Source organism: Lepidochelys kempii, chromosome 2, assembly GCF_965140265.1.
Source record: "Lepidochelys kempii isolate rLepKem1 chromosome 2, rLepKem1.hap2, whole genome shotgun sequence".
In the NCBI taxonomy this organism is placed as follows: domain Eukaryota; kingdom Metazoa; phylum Chordata; order Testudines; family Cheloniidae; genus Lepidochelys; species Lepidochelys kempii.
Genome location: NC_133257.1, coordinates 76,757,873 through 76,783,746, shown reverse-complemented (window position 1 = coordinate 76,783,746; position 25,874 = coordinate 76,757,873). Strand labels below are relative to the sequence as shown.

The following is a 25,874-nucleotide window of genomic DNA, read 5'->3' as shown; positions in this document are numbered from 1 at the left end:
CATACAGACAGGTATCAGGGCTTCTCAGGGCTGGTGTAGACCTCAGGTTAATCTAAAGGAAACCCCTAATTCTCACTAAACCTATCCTGAGAGCAAGTTTACTCTCTCTATACTTCAGCCTACTTCTTGAAATCTGTCTCAGGATATTTGGTTGCAGGACAGGGTGGATAAGTCAATGACTTTTTAAAAAATATTTACATCAGATTTTTTTAAAATTTAAATTAAGTACAGAGTTTTTTTAAAATAAAGCTATTTAAATTTGATATTGAAAACCTATATTAACCTAAATTTATTATCTATTAATCATTTAAACTAAATAAAAAAAAACTTTAAGCAGTACACATTTGCTGCCAAGTTTTAAAGGAAGTCAAACCACTGAAATGGTGGAAGTCACTGGCTAAGCACCTGGAACCAGAGTTTGTTGACATGCTAAGCCAGATTTTGATAGCAGTAGTCTCTTCTGCAGCTGCAGAGAATATTTTCTGCATTTCAGTTTATTCAACTAGTTCAGTTCAATGATTAATTAATTCAGAATTAAGAAACCAGTTGGCAGCCAAGAAAATAGGTGTGAGAGGATGAGATCTGCTAGTTCCAAAATCCTGGAGAACATGGTGATAGGAAATAATTTATTCAATTCACTAAATACAGATAATATTTCCTTTGCTTCATAAATCAGGTAGTTTTCAATAGAAAATGTTCGATAAATTTTTTTTCCTTATGTATCTAGAATATTTAAGGTAGTTTTATTTAATAAAACAATTAAAATACTTCTCTTGTACATTTTAATTGATTTGAATTTCCATACAAATAGAGTTTGACACAAATCACAAGTAAAAATTAATCTAGTAAACAAGAAATACATCATTCACCATTTTCTAATATAAAAATGTAAAAATTAAGAATCTGAATACGTATATATTAAGCTATATAACTGCTTAAATAAATATGTACAGATAGAGCGTATTCTCCTGGTTAGCAAAAAGAAGCACCAAATTTAATGCAAAAGTTATATTTAGTTGCTAATCAGCATGTTTTAATGGTTACCAACCAATGAGAATCAGTCTTTCTTCAGGAAAATAACTAAATGGTACAATGGCAAAACACAAATAAAATGAATATAAATCAAGGTTTCTTGCTTGCTGATTTATATCATGATTAAAATTGGTAATTTAAGTAGCTCTGATTTAAAATCAATCCATCCTTTTCTGTTCTTTTGATATGTAACTATTTATGTGCATGGGCTGTGTTTTGGTGCTGGTAGAGGTGAGCAGTGGACTGTTTTGGTTAGGAGGGGATTGTTACTGAGATACTAGTCTGTTTTTTGTGCACGTCCAGTTCTCACAACATTTGGATTAACTCACTGTCAAATTCTTTTGAAAATACATAATCAAGAAAAATAAATCTCTAAGAACAATAACTTTTTTCCACTATTAAATTCAGTAAATATTATGCATGTTAAACAACTAAACATACGTTAGAAAATTAGAAGGGAAAAGAATGTGCTCCTGCATGCATATTTAAATTCCGTGAAAAGCAGTGTTTATAAGAGAGATATTGACACAACCTCAACTCTAGTGGAATTAATAAATTTTTGTGTAATGTTGTAACAGATCCTGAATACTGTACAGTATTTGACTGCTTTGTTTGCCATCTTTGAAAACCCCACAATTCTTTTTCAGGTTCACCTCTGGATTATTGGCAGCTTTACCATGTTCCTTTGAACGCCACAACTAAATTCAGGATTGTATTTGAAGGCATAAAAGGAAATGGTTCATCAAATGGTGGCCTTTCTATTGATGACATTAACCTTTCAGAAACACAGTGTCCCCATCATGTCTGGCATATAAGAAATTTCACACATCTCCTCAATACAAGTCCTGCACAAAATAAAATATACAGTCCTCCTTTTTACTCTAGTAAAGGATATGCTTTTCAGGTTGGCTTGTATGTGAATGGTACCAGTAGCAACCCATTTAACTTAGCAATATATTTGCATTTAATCTCTGGAGTAAATGATGATCTTCTGCAGTGGCCTTGTGAATGGCAACAAGCTACTATGGTGCTGTTGGATCAAAATCCTGATATTCGTCAACGCATGTCAAATCAAAGAAGTGTAACAACAGATCTATCTGTATTAACAGGTTAGTTAAAAACTGATGACTACACTACATTACATTAGTAGGGAATTTGATGCAATGGCAGGAAGCAGTGACTTTGGGGAATTGTATGTCCCAGAGCAGGATAATAGGGTTGAGCAGGGGCCTTGGGTGGCATCCTTTATATAGAGAGCGGTGACCAGCTATTACGCATGATTTAATACAAGACAAGAGTGCCATCATTAACCAGAGCCCATGATGAAGGGAGCATTGGTGTCAAACCTAGTCTTCAAGTGGACAAAGAACAATAATTCAAATTCAATAACCTGCAGCTGGAGGGGGTGAGAGGGAAGAAAAGAGAAGAAATGGCAATAGCTCACAGTCATTTTAAAAGGAGAAAATTCAATGAAAAGGTAAAGACTGAAAACAGAAGAGAGTAAGAATTTCTATGGGGAGGTAAATTATAGGATTTTATTTTAATGTACATTGGCTATAGGCCTGAGACACTTTCTATATACTAGTGTAGTAAGAATTTTGCTACAAAAGACAACTACCAGTATCACAATCTTTAAGTTCTTGCTTTGCATGGAAATACAACTAGCTGTGTGGATTCCCAGACTTTAGTAACGCTAGGGTCTGAAAAGCATTAAAAATTGTCTAAAAGTCACAATATTTTTTTTTAAGTACAAATATTCTGTGATGCACACACACATCAAACTCCCTAATGTGGAAAGTATGTGAGATAAATACTCTAGAATGACAGGATGGGATCCCCTTTTAATAAAACAACACTACACAAGATTTCCTGTTGATAGTCATCTTCTTGCCCTATACATTCTGGTCCTTGCCACTTAGTTCCCTTTTACCCTACACACCTGGGCATAGTGCTCAGCCCCCTTGGTTCTCTGCACCCATGCACCTGCAACTCACTTTCCTTCTTTTTTCACTTGGTCATTCGTATCCTGCTGACATCTCCAATCCCTGAGGGCAGCTCTTGATTCTTCTCCTTCTAGGTAGTGGAAGCCCCTAGTACAGGCAGCAAGGCTGGCTCCTTCTCTGTGTTACCAGCTACTTTCACAGGTGTTTGATCTCTGCTCTGCAGTGTCAAGCTGGCATATCTGGAGGAGGAGCTGGCAACTTGTGACCAGCTAGTTCTCCACAGACTACCAGCAAATGCTTCACTTTGAGAACCACCAAACTAGTGCATTTTAAAAACTAATCCCGTGTTACCAATTTTTCTTCCAACTTTCTTCCAAAAAATATTTTTTGGATGACACACAGAATAGGCCTCATGTTCCATCCCAAGATAAAAATCTATTTAACAAGCCACCAGAAGACTTTCTTGATAATAGCCTCCTGCACACTTGAGTTGATTCTCAGGACCAGGAAGTGTGGAGGGGAGAGAGACAGTAATTTATATAATTGTACAACCAATATAACTCCTTATCTGAGTTTTGACTTCCTGTTTAAATATTCAGGACACACACATACACGCATTTTTTTCCCCCTTGCAGATTCCGCATCTTATTTTTGGGACAGGCCAGACAAAGTAGGATCGCCTGCTAATTTCGCTAATGGTACTCAATTCATGAGAGGGCCAGGACGTGGAACTAATGGATTTCTAACTCATGAAAGGCTTAGAAGCCTCAACTTCATCAAAGAAGATGGTGTTTACATTCTTTTAACAATGGAAGGTATGTAAGCATTGATGGTAGCTATATAAAGTAACTCTTTATAATGCAGTAAGCATGCAGTATGATGTTTTTAGTACTACATAAGGCTCCGTTCCTATAAACATATATTCACATGATTAATTTTATGCGTGAGTAGTCCTGCGAGTCAGTGGGCCTACTCATGTTTAAAGTTAATCATGTGCTTGACTGAAAGTATGGATAGATATAGTCACTGTATAATCATCTCAACCTAGCTCATTAGTGGGTTAGAAATCTAATTATACACTATGTGATGCTGTTCCTATACAAAATTTCTTCGCTAGACCACTTCTGGTCTCTTGACTGTTTCTGAATATAAACTGCAAAACGTGGCAGAGGAATTTCATGCTGCTGAAAGGTGAAAATACCAGTTATTTATTTATAACAGCTGAAAATTGCTTAGGATGTGTCACAGCCAGTATATTATTGCTATTTACTTTTAGAATTCATCAGTAGTGCAAACTTGTGGGTGTTATATATTCTCATTTTAATGTAGGGAAATGTTGTGTCCATTTGCAGAAAATCAGAGAGCTTCAAAAAACAGGGTAATGGAAAAGTCTTATAGCTGGTCAACTAAAAATGAGTATGGCATGAAAACCACATGCTCTTTTTTTCCCCTTTAGATATCTCACATCTGATATCAACTGAACCAAGCTTAACAAATGCTAGCGCCACAGCAACCACCATTCCCACAACAGTACCCGTGACAGCAACTCTAAATTTCTGTGTAAATGGTGGTATCTCCATTGTCGTCGATGAAAAACCAGTGTGCAGGTAACTAACTTACTTCAATCCCAAGGTGAATTTTGTGATCAGAAAGAAAACCGTGGAGTAGAGTTTAATCATTTAAGAAAATAAATTAAACTTGTTACCCGCAGAGAAGACTGGCTGGTTTTAATACAGCGAATGTCTAACATCACAAATCCTGACTAAATCTGTGACCAGTTTGGGCAACACAGCTTTTCCCAGGCTCAGTCTTTCCCTATTTTAAAGTATTCTGTTTTTAATCTATATTTATTTTTAATGGCTTTGTTAATGTGTTATCATAGTTAAGGATTACCTCATCCTAAACTGAGGGTTAAATATTAATGGAGATGAAACAGAAGTTAAATGTAATCTCAAGGAAATTTATATTTTTGAAACAAGAAGTCAACCCATGTATTGTTACATGCATTCTGAACAGTTTTTTCAGAAATATCAGGTGGTCCTGATTATGGCTCTGAATTTCAAAAGTGTAACAGCTTGGCTTTGAAACTAAAGGGGACAGGAAGTTTGATGACTAAACTAGGTTTTTGCCTTCAAGGAAGTGTATAGCAGCATTTCTGGAATTTATTATAGCTAAGCAAGGTAGATTCATTAACATATGCAATCTGATTGGTTAACATTGTTCCAGATCTCAGTATCATCATCCTTTCAATTGGTTAGTAGTATAGCAATGTTATGCCAGAGCATGCACACCTTGGGACTGCTGTGAGGCAGAATTCTGAAGGCCAAGTGCATCAAGCTTTTAATTTAAGCCCTGATCATGCAAAATCTCATTGAAGCCAATACACTTCATGTGAGCTTATAGTTTCTATGCAAGTGGATCCTTTTCTAGAAATGTGGCCATAATTTAATAGACGGAGTTTAAAAGGGCCAGACAGCCACAAACTGCAGCCTGTAGGGCTGCCAGGCTTATGGATTAGAAGAAAAGTGGCAGTTGTATTGTAAATTTACAGTAATATCTTTCAATAAAAACCTCAGGAACACCTGCTCCATGTGCCATAACTTATATCTCCTGGGGACAATAGCAGTCCTGGCTAAGGAGAAGGAATCATAGAGTCATAGAATATCAGGGTTGGAAGGGACTTCAGGAGGTCATCTAGTCCAACCCCCTGTTCAAAGCAGGACCGATCCCCAATTAAATCATCCCAGCCAGAGCTTTGTCAAGCCTGACCTTAAAAACTTCTAAGGAAGGAGATTCCACCACCTCCCTAGGTAACGCGTTCCAGTGTTTCACCATCCTCGTAGTGAAAATTTTTTTCCTAATATCCAACCTAAATCTCCCCCACTGCAACTTGAGACCATTACTCCTTGTCCTGTCCTCTTCTACCACTGAGAATAGTCTAGATCCATCCTCTTTGGAACCACCTTTCAGGTAGTTGAAAGCAGCTATCAAATCCCCCCTCATTCTTCTCTTCTGGAGACTAAACAATCCCAGTTCCCTCAGCCTCTCCTCATAAGTCATGTGTTCCAGTCCCCTAATCATTTTTGTTGCCCTCCGCTGGACTCTCTCCAATTTTTCCAGATCCTTCTTGTAGTGTGGGGCCCAAAACTGGACACAGTACTCCAGATGAGGCCTCACCAATGTCGAATAGAGGGGAACGATCACATCCCTCGATCTGCTGGCAGTGCCCCTACTTATACATCCCAAAATGCCATTGGCCTTCTTGGCAACAAGGGCACACTGTTGACTCACATCCAGCTTCTCGTTCACTGTAACCCCTAGGTCCTTTTCTGCAGAACTGCTTCCTAGCCATTCGGTCCCTAGTCTGTAGCGCTGCATTAGATTCTTCAGTCCTAAGTGCAAGACTCTGCACTTGTCCTTGTTGAGCCTCATCAGATTTCTTTTGGCCCAATCCTCCAATTTGTCTAGGTCCCTCTGTATCCTATCCCTACCCTCCAGCGTATCTACCTCTCCTCCCAGTTTAGTGTCGTCTGCAAACTGGCTGAGGGTGCAATCCACACCATTCTCCAGTAGTACTTCTTTAGAACAGAAGACCATTTCTACTTTTTGGTGCGATGGTCCAGCTCTGTTTAAGTCGTACCAATATCTTTTGGAGTTGCCCCAGCATAAGGAAAATCCCCAGGTGGCAGCCCTACACCAACATCCCGCCCAGCTACTGGGTGAGGAAGCCTGGCCAAGGAAAGGGGACATGACTGAAGCATCTTCAGTTGGGCCATCCACAGAATTGGGGAACAACAGGGGTGAAGTTACCTTTGCTTCCTCAACCCCAGCTCCTGTGCCAAACACTACTTGGTCAGACCTGACAATTTGGTCCATAGTTCCTGTCCTGATGGTCTTCCAGTTTAAAAATTGACAGATGAGCTTAATTGATAATGAGGGAGAGAGGAAGAGGTGGGGGTGCAGAAGAAGAGGGTTGCTAGAACATGCTAATTGAGTGCTTTTGAATTGTAAGGATAGCGTAAGGCACTTGGTGGTTGGTTGAGCTGCTTTTGTTGATAACCTTCTGCTCCCATCCACACACTTTTTTGAAGTGATTGGCTGAAGGAAACAGAAGTGCAACAGAGAGGAGATGAGCATGGCAGGTGGGCAGAACTGCAGCAGGTCAGTACAATGAATTAACAGTAACACAGGCAAGCCACATAACAGCTCTGCTGATAGTAGCACCAGTTTCCAGGAGTAGAAAATTAATTTTGTATTACCTGGAATGTCATCAGTTCAAGGGGGAAAAAAAGAGCTAATCAGCAGCCAGAGGGGGGGGGAAAGAGGTCCAAGGACACTAAATTCTCCTCATAGGTTGTGCCTTTTCAGTGGTGGGGTTTTTTTTTTTTTAGAGGGACATATATAACCAAGTCAACTGCTAAAGTAATCAGAATGATCAACCAGTCTTATCTTTAGACTTTCCCTAGAAGGCTGTCAACTAGAGTGGCTCCATCTGGAACACGATAGCAAAGGGAAACAGCAGCAAGGTGGCAGCTCTCTGTGTATATACAGATGGGAATACCCCATAGAGCAACTTTAATTCAGAGTTAGATTGCATCATGAAGGTTTAGTGTATACTAATAATGAACCTACAATTTACAGAACTGTATCTTTCTTTAATTTTTGTTAGATGTCAAATAGGTGTTGCTCTTATTTTATAGATGTCCAGCAGGTAATGACTGGTGGTATATGGGAGAAAAGTGTGAGAGGAGAGGCTCAACTAAAGAAAATATTATAATAGCTGTTTCCTCGACAATGGCTGTATTTGTCATTATGCTCCTTGTCACTATTATAAGCACATGTTGCATGAAGAAGAAATACCACCAAAAAATGATAAAAAACAAAGAAGCTTGGATTTTAGAAAACGTAAGTATTGTCTTTTTAGTTAAAAGATTCAGGTATTTTCTAAACAAGGCTTTTTCGCAAAATAATTGTGTGCTGAATAGGTGATATAGTTGAACTTAAATGAACAAGAGCTGAACAAATGTCAGGGGGAAAAGAAGATATCCAGGACACTCTGGCTTGATACTTAAAAAAGATCAAATAAAAAGCCTGTAACTTACAGTATACACCATTTTATTAGCTACAAGCAAATGTTTTTCAGATATCCACTGTTAAAGCTTTACATCCCTGTATAAAGTAGCAATTAAAGTTAACCTAAAAAGTGAGGGAAAATGCACTGAGTCATGATGGGTGAAATCCTGACCTCACTGAAGTTAATGGAGGTTTTGCTCCTGACTTCACAGAAGCCAGGATTATATATTATACACACGCATCTCTCTCACTGTTTGTAAACCCGATTTCCAACTGGTAACTGTCCTCATCTCCTCTGTCCTCAGTCATTCCCAAACTTAAAACATCTGATCTGCTACTGCATTTTCCACTATTTTTATTATTTTATTTCATCTTAAAACATGTGGGTTACTGCACAGGATGACAAGCATCTCTGCCCAATGGCGATTCCTTTTGCAAATACAAGTTTTTTATATAATACATTAAAATAATAAAATAAAAATTAATACTAAAGAAGAGAGCAGGTTAAAACTGTTTTATAAACCAGAATCACCGAATCAGGTGGCCTTCACTGTGTCTTGAATAACACAGGATCTCTGGCAGTCTTCGAGGCAGGGAGTTGTACATATGTAAACTGAGAAAACTCTTTCTTCCAATCTGATCAAGATGAAACCTCAAAATACAGCAAGGATGAACTGGCTAATCCCAACATCCATAGCAAGGCACAGGCGTACCCTGTAAATATAGAGAACAGCAATAATGTAGTACAAGTCTTCCAACAGGATACTGACAAAGATTCACTTTCCCCTAAAATTTCTGTCTCTTACCTCGTCTTGATCTGCACTCAAATTATACTGTTTAATGTTGTTCCTGAAAATTGTTGTTTGTGTTTCTAGAGTCATTCAAGTTTTGGCATTTCCTTTAGTTATAAGATGCATTTTCTTCATTTAACAGAATGAACACCTGAGACATAAAATGAATGAAATCTGAGACATAAAAACCAATGACCAAGAGATCGGTGTTTGAAGTCACCTGGATGTCTCAATCACACAATTATTTTACAGTTATAGTTCATCTTAGTCATTTTGCTAAAATCTGTTAAGAATGAAAAATAAAGCATCATCTTAGATAACATCTGGGTACTATGACAAGACCAATAAAGTGTCTGAAATTGGTAGGCTTAAGGCTTCTACTCATTGCACGTGGAAATGTGTCATTGTGTGAGATATCTGACATTTGCTTTAAATCTCCCTGAACATGGTGAAGATATACAGAACAAAGAGAGACTAGATTTTTTAAAATCTGTTGAAGTCTCACCAGGCAGCCTAGATTATCCATTTTACCAAGACAACAATTAGACACTGTCTCATTGGGCTGCTGGCACCTCAGCTTGGCATACAAATCCAAGTAAACATGTACACCTACTAAATGCTCCTGATGCATTTTCATGAACTGATTCATGAGACGTTGCTGGCAGCTGCATATTTTTATTGTACAAAACATTCAAAACAAGACTAGCTTCAAAGACCTGAGTACATGAAAGTAGCTAAGCACTAAATGATAAATACAACATTATCCGACACCATGACTTGACTGTCTTTTTGCATCTTGTCCAAGAGACACCACACTTCCTTAGATTTGAAAGGTTGATTATTTCCACTGTTTATAGAGTGAACAAGCTGAGGAACAGGGATATATTGTGAGCAAGTTGCTCTGAATGCTTTCAGAAGAGCTGCTTTAACCTCTTTACATCTGGCAAAAGTGAGAACAGTTTTAAGGAAAAAGGACAGACTTTTTAGAACACTCAAGTTCCAGTGTACTTGTTTCACAGAAAACACATCTCTATTTTTCCAGAGTGTTAATGATGGTGCGTATTAGTGATAATATCACCTGTAATTTTTTAAATAAATTTTAAACACTGACATGCTCAGACAATTACTATTATTCAGCATATTCACTATTCATGGAATATGTTTGTATTTAATTTGTTTGAGATCGAAATTGTCTTTCATATGTCCTTCAGCAATAGATATTCTTCATTTTACACTGCAAGTTACCTGCATCCTACACAAAGCTGTTATTTATTTTTATTATTGCAAATATACATCATATTTCAGGAAACAGGATGTTCTAGAAAAGTGTTTATGCTAAATTTCACATCATTTGAAATTTCTTATATTTATTTATATTACTGTAGCATCTAGGAGCCCTAGTCATGGATCAGGACCCCAATGTGCTACGCGGTGTACAATCACAGAACATGATTAAACTCCTTGAGGTAGGGACAATCTCAATATAAGGCAAGAGTCAGATGGATACAGAGACACAGGGAAGTTCAATAAAACAATATTGGTAATAGTCAGTGCAACACAGCACATCAGACACAAGACCTAGTATTGCTAACTAAATTATTTATATGACTCCCACCATAGTAGTATCTGGGCACCTCACAATCTCAGTGTATCCTCACAACCCCTCAAGGTAGGAAAGTATTATCCCCATTTTATAGATATGAAACTGAGGCAAAGAGAGATGAACAGACTAAAGCAAGGTCATACAGGAAGACTTTGGTAGAAGAGGATCTGAACCTTGGTCATTCCAGTTCCAGGCTAGCACTCTAGCTATTAGGCCATCCTTCATCTCTGGGCCTTATCAAGTTGAGCACGAGAAATTAGTGATCTACTGTGATCTATGCCATCATGTGCCAGCAATGCCCCTCTGCCATGTACATTGGTCAAACTGGACAGTCTCTACGTAAAAGAATAAATGGACACAAATCAGATGTCAAGAATTATAACATTCATAAACCAGTCGGAGAACACTTCAATCTCTCTGGTCACGCAATCACAGACATGAAGGTCGCTATCTTAAAACAAAAAAACTTCAAATCCAGACTCCAGCGAGAAACTGCTGAATTGGAATTCATTTGCAAATTGGATACTATTAATTTAGGCTTAAATAGAGACTGGGAGTGGCTAAGTCATTATGCAAGGTAGCCTGTTTCCTCTTGTTTTTTCCTACCCCCCCCCCCCCCAGATGTTCTGGTTTAACTTGGATTTAAACCTGGAGAATGGTCAGTTTAGATGAGCTATTACCAGCAGGAGAGTGAGTTTGTGTGTGTATGGGGGTGGGGGGGATGTGAGAAAACCTTGATCTATGCAGGAAATAGCCCGACTTGATTATGTAAAGAGTTGTCACTTTGGATGGGCTAGCACCAGCAGGAGAGTGAATTTGTGTGGGGGGGTGGAGGGTGAGAAAACCTGGATTTGTGCTGGAAATGGCCCACCTGTTGATCACTTTAGATAAGCTATTACCAGCAGGACAGTGGGGTGGGAGGAGGTATTGTTTCATGATTTCTGTGTGTATATAAAGTCTGCTGCAGTTTCCACGGTATGTTGGATCATATTAAAGAAGTTCTGTATTAAAATCACAAATGAGTTTGATTCCCCAGAGTTTCAATTCCAGGGTATTACTAATTAAGAGGTCTCTTGGTTTTTGGTACTGTTTCTCTCCCTCTATGTGTGAAACTTGCAAGCTGCTAATTGTGTTAGTACATTCTCAGACAGAGTCTGTTCTCAAAGCAATTCACAGAGAGAGACTCAAAGCAATACTCTAACAACAGAAACAGCACCCAGAGACTCCCCGCCCTTTTGTTGTATTAACCATTGTGATTAAAATAGAGATAGAGGATGTATGTGGATGGATGCTTGGTGTGGATAATAACTGAATGATCAGGGAGGTGTCAGCCTAAGAATCCAGTGTCCATCGGCTGAAGAAGGCGTCAAGTGGAAATAACCAGAGGACCCCCCCCCGGAGGGCAGACTGGAATCCACCCAACAGCCTCAAGAATGGGAGAACCAAAGAACAAGATAACATCTTGGAGCCCTCAGGAATGTGCTATCTGCTGATTGATTCAGCAACAGCATGATGAAGCAATTCCCATAGACTGGCATAGGAAGAAATTCCTGTAAAAATAGACTCTAAAAAGTGAGAACTTTGGGGTCTGATTCTGCAAACCAACTTCCAGGAGCATCAGATGAGCATCTGACAAGGCCCTGCTCCCTCCTCATGTCCAGGCCACCTGGCCAGTGGCTTGGCATGAGCAACTCTAAGGCTGGTAACTATGATAACAACCTTGCAGAACCTGTGAGCGTGTGTTTGTATGAATGAATGTGAGAATAAATATGAGTTTGAATGGAATGTTATAGCTATAACTAACTGCTTACTATGATTCTTTCTGTATTCACAATAAATGTGGTATTTTGCCTTTTTCCCTTTAATAAGATCCTGCTGGTTTTTATTTTATTGGTGCAACAGGTAAACATCTGATGAAGTGAGCTGTAGCTCACGAAAGCTCATGCTCAAATAAATTGGTTAGTCTCTAAGGTGCCACAAGTACTCCTTTTCTTTTTGTATTATGTAGATTTGTATGTACAGTGCCCAGAGGTGTAACTTTCTACAAAGAACGTGCCAAGAGATTTTGCAGATCTGTAGGCAATTCACCAGTACATATTTTAGATACTAAGTACTTGAAAAAAGTATTTATATAATAGCAAATACAACTTGATTAGTAAAATTTTTCAGTTTTCAAATTTTTCCAAAAATCATAATCCAAAAATTTTCATTTCTTTAGATTTTTTTGTGAGTAAAATAGTTACCATTTTCCCATCAGCTCTGTGGTGAAGGCATTTCAACAACATTGTCTGAAAATGCAGCTAATATTTTTAAAGCATTTTTAGCTGTTTTCTATTAGCCTTTGTTGGAGCTGAAGACTATAGAGAACAGTCAGGTAAAACTAATAAGGGTGATTAGAGGCAATAAGCAGGGTGGATTAAAAATATATATCTGTATCATACTGTATCTGACTTGAAATAACTTCCTTGTTTGAGGCACCTCACTGATCAATTTGCATGTAAGTAGTCAAAAATGCCCCATCTCTTAAAATAAGGAGACAGATTTGCGTGGATTTATGCAACAGCAGACACACAAAAAAGTCTTATGATTTTATATGTTTCAACTAGCTCTGGCTAAAAATATTTAAGAATGGAATGTTGTAAACAATCAGCCTTTCATAATTTTAAACAAACTACAAGACGTAGGACTTCAGATATAATATTTTTTTTGAGTCAGAAGCTTATCAAATTTATTCTTAAGAGGCCTGTAAATAAATGTGCCACCTGAACTCTAACATGACTAGCTCTATCAGAGCGAGAAAGCTTAAGGTATATAGTACTCCACTGACGAAGGCCCAGATTCAATCAAACACTTAATCATACACTAAGTCCTGCTGGCCTCAAATAGCAATCGATGAAGACTGCATAAAATTAGGAGACTAAAGGTGTTTTTTTTATGGGGAGGGATAACCATCAGAACACACCAGAGCTTAACCAACTGTTGTGATACTATTTTTCTATACAAATAGGGTGGGGAATTAAAAACACATATCTGGGTTGGGTGATAAAGTGCTGCATTTTGGGAATGTCTTCACTGTCAACAGGAACTTACCTTGAAGTTCTAATCTGACGGGATGAAGCTGAATTGCAATATGACCATTTCTAGTAAAACCAGCACTGAAGATATATCAAGATCTGGTCTTATATAGTCTTCCCAAAGACCTGACTCACATTGTCTCAAAATGAAAATTTCCTTACAGAGGTTCCATCACGTTTAGTGAAACATTTTAACTTTTTAGATGAGCTAAAACAAATCTTGGAAGGAAGGAGGTGAACACATTTCAAGTTGTTAATTAATATTTTGTCAATAAACACACATCAAGGTATCAGAGGGGTAGCCGTGTTAGTCTGGATCTGTAAAAGCGGCAAAGAGTCCTGTGGCACCTCATAGACTAACAGACATATTGGAGCATAAGCTTTCGTGGGTGAATACCCACTTCGTCAGATGCATGTATTCACCCACAAAAGCTTATGCTCCAATACGTCTGTTAGTCTATAAGGTGCCACAGGACTCTGAGACATCAAGGTGTTACAGTTAACGTACAGCTCAAGCCCTATATGGAGTAAACTAGACATCCCACTCCAGCTCATGAGTTTAAAAAAGGAAGAAAACAACCAGGTATATTTTATTAAGATTATTACATACTTGGCTGGGTACATAGGTGCTAGAACTAGGGGTGCTGGGAGTGCTGCAACACCCCCGGGCTTGGAATGGGTTTCCATTATGTACAGGGTTTACAGTTTGGTTCAATGGCTCTCAGCACCCCTACTGTACAAATTGTTCCAGCTCCCCAGGCTGGGTATGATCTTTACTGGTGAAAAAGTAGGAGTCCTGAAGTGCTTTCAGTTCATGACTTTTCTTATGTCTGGAGCTCTTCCTTCAAGAGAACATTAAAAAAAAATTCACCTGCTCCACAGAAGCTAGGGTTTTTTGTTGCTGTTTGTTTTGGTTTTACTTGATGCCATATTGACTAAGCGCTTCTTGGCTTGACCCCTTATCCTCGTTCTCTTCATTTACTTTTCTTTTTTTTTCTGGTTCCCCAAGACCTTTAAGATAATTTTAAAATTTCTAGTAATTCCATCAAATTTCTAAACTAAAAGTTAATTGTATTAGAATACTACAGCTTCACCTTCTTGAAGGAAGCAACTTGAACCAACTCCAATGCCATTTCAGCATCTTGAAGGTCTATTGTCCTGCTCATTGTGGCTTTTGTGTGAGCAGCTGATACAGCCAGAGTTGACTGGGTTAACTGGCATTGTCTAAATGTAAGTAAACATATACAATTCAGGTAGCTACTATCTAGCACTATGTTTCAACCAAGCCCTTTCAGCATGTACAGTTTATGAGACTTGTACACTCATTCCAAGGGGACAATGTACTGAAGCAGATTTCATTCTTGTGTGTGCAAAGCAAGAGGTTAACATTCGGGATCTGTCTACAATTGGAGTTGGAGGTGTGATTCCCAGTTTGAGGAGACATACTCGTGCCAGCTCACATCCAGCTAATGTACTAAAAATAGCCAGGCACCCACAGTGGTGCAGGCAGAAGCTTGCGCTCACCACACAAAGAACATCCACATGGGGTCCAGTCTGGACAGGTTTGTAGTCTGGGCCGCTAGCCTCTCCCGCCGTTGCCCACACTACTGCAGCTACATTACTTTTTAGTATGCTAGCTCAATGAGAGCCAACACAAGTATGTCTTCTGGAGCTGGGCCTCACATGCCCAGTTCTGAGTGCAGACATACCCTTGGAGCCAAATTCAGGTCCATAAAAATTTTACCTGCTTACTCTAGAAGTCTCTGGGCCAAATTCAGCAGTTACATAAACAGGGGTGTAAGTGACCCAGTTTTCTGAACATCCTACACACACTGTGTAAGGAATCATTCCTCTTTCAGTAGTGTCCCTATGGGTGCGCCACTGGAGGTGTGCTTGCATTCCTGTGCTGATGATCGGAGGACTTCAGTAACAGCATCCAGTAGGCCCGCACATGAGCTGTCTCTCCTCGTGCCCTGCCATGAGGCTAGCCAGCATGCACAGGCTAACCCCCCTCAGTTCCTTCTCAACCGCCCTTGGCTGGAGATGGAGCTATTAGCAGTCCGTTTGTGACCATTATTTCATTAACATTTCTATAGTTAGTTATTCTCCCCAGTCTTTGTGTAAGGGGTCTGTTGCCCCCTTACTAACATTCAGTGTGGGTGTTTTAGTTGTTAGCTCCCAGTACTCAAAGGGGAAGGGTTGATGGGGAATCAGGACCCTGAGACTGACAGTCCCCAGGTACAATGGGGAGAGGCCAGTGCTCCAGGTCAGCCTGAATGACAGGGCGAGCAGGCTAATCAGGGAGTCAGGAGGCCAGGGAGGTCCCGTCCTCCGTGTGAGCTGGATTTGCCTGGGTCAGACAGAGTGGGGCCGAGCTAAGGAGAAAGCAGGGGCCCAAGCTAAGCTGGGGAGCAGAGCTGTACCAGATCCAGAGGGACCAGAAAAGCAGCCCAGAGAGAGCAGCCCCTGTCCTGGGAGCAGAGCTGCATCCCCAAAGCCAGAGGCCCAGCCCAGAGAGAGCAGACTTGCCCTGGGAGCAGAGCTGCAGCAACCAGAGCCAGAGGGGCCAGAAAAGCAGCCCACGAAGCAGGTCAGTGCTGGGAGCAGAGTCACAGAAGCAGCCTGCGGAGCAGACCTGGCCTGGGAGCAGAGCTGCAGCAACCAGAGCTAGAGGGGCCAAAGAAGCAGCCCAGGGAGCTGGAGGCAGAGCAGCAGCAGCAGTGCAGACACAGAGTGGTGGAGCTGGGGCTGGAGAGCAGCTGGGGAGAGCGAGGGGAACGCTGGGCAGTGGGCCCAGCACAGGGAGGTGCCTCAGCCAAGAGGCTCTGCAGGCCAGGCTTGGATCGTAACCCCGACAGGGCGGGGGCGAGACTGGGAAGAAGGGTCCTACCACTTAGACCCTGAGAGCGTGTGGCCACCACCAGAGCGACTGTCCAACCAACTCACAGCATCTCTGCAGCACAGCCAGGGCCTGAGAAGGGGGCCTGGGACTTACAAGGAACAGACTGTGAACTGCCCTGACATTCCAGAGACATTGTTTGTGATGTTCCCTGGCACAGAGTGGGGTGATGTGTTTCCTTTAACATTCCCATTTTTCCTTATTCTTTTTAAAATTAATGTTGATTAAATAACTTGCATTTGTTTTAACTTGTATGTAATGGTCAGTGGGTCAGAGAAGTGCTCAGTGCAGAGAGAGTACCCCGGAGTGGGTACACCTTAGCCCCTGTGCTAGCAGGGTTGGGGGTTGAGCCCCCCAGGAATCCTGGGCCCAGCCTTGTTGGGGATACAACGACTCTGCCAGACAGGAGAGTGGAAGGGGAGTCCTCAAGGGCAGGGAGGCTACTGGGTAAAGGAAGTGGGAGCGAGGACTCAGATCCTTTCCCTAGCCCACTTCACCGGGGTAGTGCAGAAGCCAGGAAAGTTCCCCACAATAGCGGTTCTATTCCCCCACTTACATTTGTTGTAGTTTTCTGCTTTTATTTTCTTCCTGAACAAAAACACACACCTTGCTTTCAGCTGCTCCTGTGTTGCTCTCTGATTCTTTGTGGGCTGCCTACTCACAACCCCCCACAACCGTTACCCAAACAATATTCAACAAAGCCCCTCCAGCCATTCAGTCCAAAGCTGCTGAGTGGGTTCACATACCCCTTTTGTCTTGTCTTAGGGAGGGATTTATGATTAACTTATTCTTACAATTATGTTAATTGACGTGTATGTTCACACCCGTCAATCTCAACATGGTTTGTGACCCACGCAGTCTCCAGTACTTTTCAGCGTAACATGTAGTTATGCAGATAGTACAGTAGCTCATTTCACCATTTTACAAGAGAGGAAATCGAGTAGTAAGGTCACAATAAATCACTGTCAAATCTGAGATTAGGTCATGAACACAGCGCCTCGTGTTACGGAGCTGTCCGTTCTTCCTCATGACCGGGGGGTCGCTACTTGTTCAAGCAGAGTCAGCTCAACTGCAGACATCCACCTACAAGATAGTTTGGAGCAGCCCTAGGGCCATCAGAAGCAGACAGGGAAACATTACCCTCCCACAGCCATGAACTGGGTTGAGGTCCTTTCCCTTCTTAAACTCCTTCCCAGCTCTACCCCAAAAATCATACGCACACCAAATACACCCATGGCCGGGGTGGACCTCTGGTCACAGCTTTCAGAGACACCAGAAACCAAATCTGGGTAACCGGACAGAGACAGTGGGAATAGGATAGAGAACAACATGTGACCTTTTAGGAAGGCTCAGATGACAGGATTTTAAAATTGAAAGCAGTTGGCTTTCATTTTTGAGTATTTCACAAGGCAGAGGGCTAGGAATTTACCTGTTAAAAAAAGTCTTATGTTAGCCCTGACATTTCTAGGTCCCTCATTTCAGAGGAGCCTGCAGCCATGGACTTCAAGAGCTCGGCTTTGGCAGCCAGCTAAAAGTCAGTTGTAGCTAAAGTTTGCAACATATATTTTAATTGTGGTGACAAATGGTTCATACGTTGGACGCTTGTGGACTGCTATTCCTGTGCAAAAAATGGGTGAAGGTAAGAAACCTTTAAAAAGAGAATATTTAAATGAATGCTATAGAATCATACAGATACATAGATTCCAAGGCCAGAAAGGACCACTGTGATCATCTAGTCGGACCTCCTGTATAACTTAGGCCATGAAACTTCCCCAAAATAACTCAGAGCAGATCTGTTAGAAAAAAACTCAGAGCAGATCTGTTAGAAAAAAAACTCCCAATCTTGAATCCATCAAGATCCTTGATAAATTGTTCCAATAGTTAATTACTCTCACTGTTAAAAATTGACACCTTATTTCCAGGTTGAAAAGGCGATATATCAGACACAAAGTTTAATTTAATCCTGGAAGAAAAAGGGGCGGGGGTGGGGGATGGCTGGAGGGAGAGAGAGAGAGACTTCCAAAGCTTCAGTAAGTCCTGTGAGCAACTTCAAATATCAGTAATATGTTATTTCCAGCTTCCGTGACTTGTATTTTATACTCCCCCACCCCCCAAAAAATAAAAGTTTTCATATGAAGACCATGAAAGATTAAACTTTGAATGTAATTTAAAACTTGAAAGCTGTTAAAAAGTGGTAATTTAGGCTAGATAAAAGCAAGAGCATTGACCTAGCATTTTTAATTATTCTAGGAATGATGATCTTCTGTATTGGACCCCATGTGTTGCAAGCAGCACAAAAACGAAAGTTGAAGCACTTAAATAGACCTTTACAATGAGATACTAGTAGTTTAAGCCTTAACATTTTAAGAATCTGGTGGGAAGTCTTCTTTGCATTCTAGAATTCAGATATTTTATTCCAGCATTTCCTTTTGTCCCACCTAGTTTCAAAACCATGCCTCAACAATTAACTGCCAAAATGCTCTCCCTGGACCCAGGCTAACATGTATGTTGCTAGTGTACAAAAAATATTGCAAGTGAAGAAAGTCATGTTGATTTCAAACTCAAATTAGAAACAAGAAAGAGAACACTGACTTTAGAAACAGAAGTGTAATAGAGTGTAAAGGACAGACCCTGGACTTCATAAGAATACTACATTTTACAGAACCAAGCTATTTTAGTACAGTAGTTATAAAGAACTGGAAAAAACCAAAACAATCTTTGTCCATTGCAATAAGACTAGAACGGTGAAGGGATGGTCACACTTTTCTGACAGGTATGATAGAACCTCCCAAATTAGAGACTTTCCCTTATGATTACTAGATTCCCTAGCTCCTGAATCCTCATGGAATAATTGGCATCTGTTATATATTCTTCAGAGAAATGTACCTGAATTTCCTGTTCCCTGAACATTCCGTGAAGATTTTTTTTTAAAGCTGTATTCCTATTACAACTGTTCCAAAGAATTAGTTCAATGTCCATCCCAGCATTTTGTTTTACTAACGACAGAAGTTTGATGGATATTGCTTTGGGTCAAAAGGCCCTGTAGATTCATTAAATGTCTAGCATGAATATTAATGGCTGCACACATAATGTGCCTTCATACATTGCAAGGTATTTCCTTCACGCTCCTATACAGGCCCCTTTAGACAAGAAAAGATGGGACTACTATTTTTAACTGAGTTAGTTAAAATGTAGGCAGTAAACTGTACACAAAGTATCATTTTGATGACACCAGTAACTGCCCATGCAAGTTATTCATTTGAAAAGAAAAGGGAAGCATTTTTTTAAAGAGATTCTGGAAGGATTTAATACTCTCATTATTTCATGTTAATCCATTTTTAAAGACAAGTTACCAAAACAACTTGATCAGTTTGATATGTATAAGAAAGTTGTTATTTCTACCAAGAGGTATCAAGTACCACGTTGGTATCACTAAGTTAACATACTTTAATTATGAAGACCTAAAAGAAGTGATATTTGCAAATGAAGCAGTAACTGAACTTTTACCATGCCTACCCGTAACAGAAGTCTAGTTTCACAAACTTGATAGAGACACTGATGGACCATTCTTGAAATCAGTGAGTGTTTTGCCAGAGGAAGGAGTGCAGGATTAGGTTCTACATTTATTGCCCATTATGACTCCACAAGTTATGAACATAAAACAGATGTCAAGCAAACGGGAAAGCGTGGGACAAAATAGAGACTGTAAAAGCATGCCCCAAAATAAAATACATTGATCCTGAGACAGTAACAAACATTTTTGTAAAAGACAAAATGATGTGAGTCATTGTACTAGTTTGGCTTTTATTTTCTTACTAATGCATAACAGAAGAATATAGGCATATTTTGTGATTCCCCATAATTCTATTTGTGGTTCTCCATGATTAGTCCGCCACAGTTTAAAGTAGAGGGCACTACCAGTTAAAAGATCTTTCGGGTCTCTTGTTAACTTGTAAGCTGCTGACAGACAGTGTCTGCATAAAGCTTGTAAACCGCGCAATTGCTCTAAGCGATACTTTGTAATTTGATATTGACATTTTGTGACAACAACTGTTCTTAGAAATGACACAGAGACTCCCACCCTCTGTAGTTTTATCTGGTTTTACATATTAAAAAACAGTGAGTCTCAAATGAATTAGCAACACCCCGAAAGTTAAAGAGACAGTAGAATAACTGTGATTAAGATAAAGAATGTATGTGAATGAATGATTGGTTCAGATGATAAATGAATGGTTGGGAAGGTGCCAGCCTAGGAATTCAGTATCAATCAGCCAAAGAATGTGCAGAGTGGAGACAACCAGAGGACCCCCCGCAGGGCAGACTGGAATCCACCCAGCAGCCTCAAGGATGGGAGAGCCAAAGAGCAAGATAACATCTGGCAGCACGGAGCCGTCAGAAATGTGCCATCTGCTGATTGATTCAGCAACAGCATGATGAAGCAATTCCCATAGACTGGCCTAGGAAGAAATTCCTATAAAAATGGACTCTAGAAACTGAGAACTTCGAGTTTGGTTCTGCTGCCACCCTCCAGGAGCATTGGATGTGCTTCTGACATGGACTCGGCTCCCCTCTCGTATACAGGCTACCTGGCCAGTATTCTGTCACGGGCAACTGCTAGGCTGGTAACTATTACAACTAAGCAGAACTTGTGTGAATGAATGTATGAATGGATATGTGTATAAATAAGGTATAAGTAAGGAATAGTAGTGACATAGAATTGTGTGTTTTTACAAAAAATGTGGCATTTTGCCTTATCCCCATTACAAGATCCTGTTGGTCTCATTTTTATGATATAACATAATTGGTGGAGAATTGCGAAAGGGGGAATATTGGTAAAATACCTCAGTTATTGTAAACATTGGTGTGCACACTGCCAAGTGATTTGGCATAATATGATCGGGTTAACCAAACCTGCTGGCCTCTGGGAAGGTAGCAGGGGAAAGTGTATAATATAAGATTAAGCTACGATTACCGGGTCCCAATCCTATTGTTCACTGAAGTATCGGGACAACAAGAAGGTTCAAGAGCCAGGTTAAGCTACTTGCTGGAACAAGGAGTAGCAGGATCAGGGAATCTAGGCTGTGTCACTCGCTGAGTAAAGATCAGGAGTGACAAAGAAGCCACTCACTGAGTAAAGTTCAGGGGTAATGGGGGAAATTAAAGATTTGTTAGGATGTTGAGGAAAAGACAGGGAAAATCAGTTACAGAAGGAGGAATGGAACTGGAAGGAGCTCCAACCTCACCTTTCGTTAAAGAAATTACACCTTTCAAACAAGTCCTTCAAAAATATGGGCATAGTCTGTGGAGTGAACAAGCCCTTGTAGATGTCTGTACTATTTCAAACCTAGAGGATAGATTGGCTCAATACATTCTCATGTACAAACCTTCTAGCACTGCCAAACGAGACACGGCAGCAATTTGGCTATTATGGGAGACATGTAATGACAGTTACTTCCGCTTAGCTACCTGCAAAGAAAATAACATCTCTCTGCACGAAAAGCTAATCAATTAGAAAAAGGGATAGAAAATTGGAAAGTAATGGCAATAAACTCACAAAGTCAGATGGAAATGATAAAGGAAGCACTGCAGGAATGCAAAGGTGAAGAAAGATTCCTGACAGAACAAGTTACTGCACTTAAAGAATTAGAAAGCGAAAAACAAGCCCTAATTAAAGAAAATCAGGTCCTACAAGGGATGCTTAAAAAGTTAACATTGGAACAAGGCAGAACTCCCGTAAACCACAATCGCTGTGAATCCATTATTAAGCAGCTAAAACTAAAATTGGGCTTCACTACCCGCCAAATAGCGGCCATTAGTTCAGGAGAATGGGACCCTGCCAACCTTAAACTGAAATCAGATTGGGAAGAAGCAGCCTGGGACCCCCAGGAAATTTGGGAAGGAGACATTTGGGATGACCTAAAGGAAAGTTCTACAGCCCTGGTGGCCACTTTAGAACGGCGCACCATATCTGCCCCCAGAGCAGACGCCAAGGGCAGGGGTAATGGACAAATTACAACTATCCCGGTGTCAGCAGCTGACCTAAAGGCAATTGCTGACCACCTAGGAACTCTGAGTAGAGAATCCTTCTTTCGGTGGTGTACCGATGCCTTCCTACTAGCCGGGAGAGAAAAATTAACTACTACAGAAATTTACCGGCTTATGGGGATATGTGCGGCACCAGAAATAAGAGCGACTCTGGACCGCATTTAAGTAGATGAAGCTGCCAACGAATTATCTTTTATGGCAATCTTCAGGGAACAAATAGGGAGAGAAATTTTATAGCCCAAGCTGTAGCTTCCACCCAGGGTCCCAATGAGGACCCGGAAAACTACCTCACCCAATGGGCATTAATGCAGGTAATGTCCGGTCTAGTAACAGTGACTGGTATTACCAATCTGTACACATTACCATTCCCCGTCTCATCGCTGAGAGATTGTGTCGTGTCACTACTACCGTATTATTCAGGGAAACTCGCTGTTTGGCAGGACGGGCACCCCGCTACCCTAGAAGAATTAAGGAGGATGGTGCAACAAATCACCATGCATGCGGGGCCAAAACCTAATATAAAAAAGGAAAGAGTTGCATATGTGGCAGCCATGGAGCCAACAATTACTTATTCAAATGAGAGCGGAACAAAGGGAGTTGTAGGACCCTGTGGAGGCTACTCAAGGGGGAGGTCTCAAGGTCGGGGAAACTATCAGCCAAGAAGGAAATTGTATCCAGAATTACCCAAAACTAAAACAACCGAGGGAAGTAACCAGCCTCAGGGATGTTCTGATAAGCCCGGTTCAGATATGCGCTGTATGACATGGAGATTGTTAATGCAGTTTGGGGGAGATTGGGAAAAATGGGACAGGGCTCCCATGACTGATATCATGAGGGAAATCCTAAGGCTGCAAAGCTATCAAAGGAATGTATTGGGGATAACCACCCCGAGCGTCCCTCTAATGGATTTGCCTCCTCCCCTGGCAGAGGACCAAGAATACTTGGAGGGAAGCCTGCTGAACGTAGAATCTCCACCTGGCATAGGAGCACAGCAGTGGAGATTAATAGGAAAGTTGACCTGGGATCCAGGAGGGAGACCCCACATATACGTTCAGCAAGGTAATCAAGCTCCTACCCTAGCCCTGATTGACACCGGAGCCTCAGTCTCCCTGATTAGAGCAACCCCCGCACTGGCAAAAAGGGGCAGGAAGTGATCCTGCAATCATTTCCGGGGAAACCCAGCATAGGACAAGAATGATTATAAGTCCCTTTCACGGTACAAGGTTTTCCCTTCTCGGTACAATGCTTTAACACAACCGGGAATTTAGTCCAAACAAAATATATAACTAATGATGTAATTCTGGGAACAGACGGGCTGTTTAAAAATAACATCATAATTGACTTACCCCAGAGTGCCCTATGGAGTCTGGAAGCCGTCTCCCCTTTTCTACCAACAGAAAGGCAAAACAACATTGTTGCCAAAAGAGGAAACCAACTGATCGCAGCCCTTGCCACCGAACAGAAGGAGGAGTGGCGTGCAAAGTTTCCCACGGTCTGGATCCAGAAGAGGACAGATTGTGGTAAAATCAATGCTTGTGTCAAAATTATAGGTGAACTGGTGCAACCCCAGAAACAGTACCACTACCCCAAGAAAGCTGAAGCACAATTGGTCCAGATCATCAAGAACCTGGAAGAACAGGATGTTATCAGGAAAACGAACTCTCCCTTCAACTCCCCCATACGGCCAGTCATGAAGGCACACGGGCAATCCTGGCAACTGACTATTGATTACAGAAGGATCAACAAAGGAAGCTTAACCATGGCCCCCATCGTGGCAGATATGACACAAGTTATCCAAAAGGTACAAGCCACCTCCAGGTACTTTTCAGTTATAGATCTGGCTAACTGTTTCTTTGCAATACCATTACACCCTGATTCACAGGATCGGTTTGCCTTCACCATAAGGGATCAGCAATACACTTTTCAGCATTTGCCCCAAGGATTTCAAGACTCTCCGGCTATCACCCACAGACATGTGTTAGATATGTTGGACCGGTTAAGTCCGTCAGATCGACCACTCATCTTTTCCTGTGTGGATGATATTTTGGTTTTCGGAGAACTCGAGACGCAGGTACAAAAACTTACAGAGGACGTCCTCGCACTAATCCAGGACACCGAATTCAAGGTAAGCCTGGAAAAAGCACAATTAGTGCAAACCCAGGTCATTTACCTAGGTATTATCATTGGCCAGGAGGGAAGGCAGGTAGATCAAAGGAAGGTAAGGCCACTAATTGAAATGCCAGCCCCTACCGATGTACACTCATTAAGGGTTTTGTTGGGAGGATTCAACTTTTTACAGCCCCATATCTATAAATATGCAGAGATCACCCTTCCTTTATGGAAACTGCTGAAGAAAAGACACATTGGGAATGGGGTCCGGACCAGGATACTGCTTTAAATACCCTGAAACAAAAAGCCCGAACCGCCCCTGCTTTACGCTTCCTGGACGAATCTAAACCATTTGTCATCCGGTTAGCAGCTAATGAAGTGGCCATGGCGGCCACTCGCCTATAACAAAATGAAAATCAGAAATTGGTATCTGTGGTATACGAATCTAAGAAATTGCAGGGAGCCGAACTAAATTTTGACGCTCGCGAACGTGAGTGCCTGACAGCTGTATGGGCAGTTCAGTCCTTTGAGCCGCTTACCAGTGCCCCGATTACTATACAAAGCGCACACACGCCTCTGAAATACATCCTATCTGGGAAATTAATAAGAGGCAGGGTGTCCAACACCAGGATGGCACAATGGACTCTAACCCTGGTAAACAGGGGAGTCCGGGCTGACACAGTATCCAAATCTGACATGATGACTCATGCTCTTATCAAAACGGGGACAAGGCATGAATGTCCGGTAGTCACACTAGAACAGAGAATCGCACAAGCCCAAGCGCCCCCCCTTGAAGAATTAGATACCATGGGTTGGGAGAGACATATTTGGTTCACCGACGGCAGTTCCACGGTGGTTCACGGTAAAAAGAGAATCAGATATGCAGCCATAAACTTAGAAGAAGAGGTGCTAAAGGGGTATTTGGATCACAGCTCAACACAACATGCCGAACTCCATGCAATATACCAAGTCTTAAAACAGTATGAAACAGAGATCTGCCCTAAGACTGTATACATCTATGCTGACAGCAACTATTGTGTAAACAGGGTGCAATATTGGATGTTTGATTGGCAAAGAAATGATTGGAAAGCTGCGGACGGTAAAGAAATAGCATACGTAGATGAATGGAAATGGATTTATGCCTGGGTTACCTCTCATCCCGACCAGTTAAAAATCAAACAAGTAAAGGCACATGTGAAAGGCTCGGCAGTTGAAACTGTATGGAATAACCGTGTCAACACTATAGCCAGAGATTATGAAGGGATAGCAGCAGTAACCTGAAGACAGGAACAGAAAGTATTAGAA

At 41.0% G+C, this 25,874-nt stretch overlaps 1 protein-coding gene across 1 annotated transcript in view; it reads left to right on the top strand.

Moving 5' to 3' along the window:
* Window positions 1-9,220, top strand: part of LOC140906747 (E3 ubiquitin-protein ligase RNF138-like) — a 67,630-nt gene extending 58,410 nt beyond the window's left edge. Inside the window, exons 17-21 of the mRNA XM_073331306.1 lie at window positions 1,680-2,141; window positions 3,611-3,790; window positions 4,432-4,582; window positions 7,676-7,880; window positions 8,982-9,220. Of these exons, the coding sequence (XP_073187407.1) occupies window positions 1,680-2,141; window positions 3,611-3,790; window positions 4,432-4,582; window positions 7,676-7,880; window positions 8,982-9,017 (1,034 nt within the window). The 3' untranslated portion in view covers window positions 9,018-9,220. The remainder of the gene's footprint in view (window positions 1-1,679; window positions 2,142-3,610; window positions 3,791-4,431; window positions 4,583-7,675; window positions 7,881-8,981) is intronic.
* Window positions 9,221-25,874: the final 16,654 nt, after the last annotated feature.